General features: G+C 37.1%; 1 protein-coding gene across 1 annotated transcript in view; it reads left to right on the top strand.

The window, feature by feature from the left end:
* Positions 1-129, top strand: part of ifi44g (interferon induced protein 44g) — a 4,502-nt gene extending 4,373 nt beyond the window's left edge. Inside the window, exon 9 of the mRNA XM_013910108.1 lies at positions 61-129. Within this exon, the coding sequence (XP_013765562.1) occupies positions 61-129 (69 nt within the window). The remainder of the gene's footprint in view (positions 1-60) is intronic.
* The last annotated feature ends 1,150 nt before the right edge of the window (positions 130-1,279 follow it).

Below are 1,279 nucleotides of genomic sequence, written 5' to 3'. Positions count from 1 at the left end.
CTGGACCTGGATGTAAACACAGATGTGCTGCTTCTCAGTGCTGTTGATCACATCCTGCAGTATGCTGACCTGTATTTCCAGGACAATGCACCACAGAACAAAGAGCTCAAGACAGCCCTGGATCTCTGATTTCTGAGCATTTAGATTAGGAGCATCATACCCATAGCATCATGGCCATTAGATTAGGAACCCGGCTGTTCCTGTTTCAATGTGTTAGAGAAGAGAGTTTTCATTTGTTACAAAAATTTGTGTTTCTGTTGTTTTTGACATAAAAAAAACCAAAATGTGTAAAGGACATCAAAATGCTATACATAGGAACTTTAAACAGTCTTGTTTTGTTTCCAATTAATAAAAACTGACTGTACGCTTTATGTTCTGTTTGTGAGACAGATATATTTTTTAACCAGTCTTTGGGCTTCTTTATTAAAATGTTTTACATTCACCAATGTTTTGTAGTTTTTTCCCTTTCACAGGAAAAAAAAATGAAACTTTTTCGCCATTTTATTATTAAATTAAAAATAAAATGTGGTTCACACCCTCTCTAGAGACTTAAGGTTACACATGTGCTATCGCCCAGTGTACACCCTTCTCTCCTCCATCAGAAAGGTTAAAGTGGAAGATTTGTCTTTGCATTTTGAACAGGCTTGGAAACTGGACCGATTTCCCTTACTGCTGTGTCATTCATTAATGCTGTGCAGAGTTCCTTTATCATTATTATGTCTGTGAAAGTTCTCAGTCATCCATGTCATCGTAGTCTAAGGAGCTTGGAAAGAAAAGCATCTGGACTTCTTTAAGTTGCATGAAAGCACATGATAGGGTGGGGCTGGGTTTCACAATGAGCTTTTGTCCCTCTCGGGAAGATACTCCTACAGGGCTTAAATGTAGGACTCTCCACTATTTGACCCTAGAACTGAAGAAGCTTCTCAGATGAGAGGTGAAACGTCTTCAAGCAACTTAAAGAAGTCTATAAGCTTTTCTTTCCAAGCTCCTTAGTTTATCCTTATTACTATTATTATGTGTGCTAGTTTAAATTGCATATATTTTTTAATGAACCGTCTTTTTAATTTAATAGCTGAAGAACCAGTAAGATGGGTCATTCTTGAGAAGAAGCTGGAAAACTGCAGCATGTGACGATGCACGGATCAGTTTGTTTATCATCTCACACTCTTAAAGTGATCCTTATTATTTTGGGAGAAGCAATTAAGGTCAAATGTCTCTAACGTTCATTTCCTCCTGTTCATGTTATTATGAATATAAATGTTCAGAAGTGAACACGGTT

Source organism: Pundamilia nyererei, unplaced genomic scaffold (genome assembly GCF_000239375.1).
Source record: "Pundamilia nyererei isolate P.nyererei 1_Seehausen unplaced genomic scaffold, PunNye1.0 scaffold00036, whole genome shotgun sequence".
Taxonomy (NCBI): Eukaryota; Metazoa; Chordata; class Actinopteri; order Cichliformes; family Cichlidae; genus Pundamilia; species Pundamilia nyererei.
Note: the sequence above shows the minus strand (reverse complement) of the source record. Positions and strands in the feature narration are given on the sequence as shown.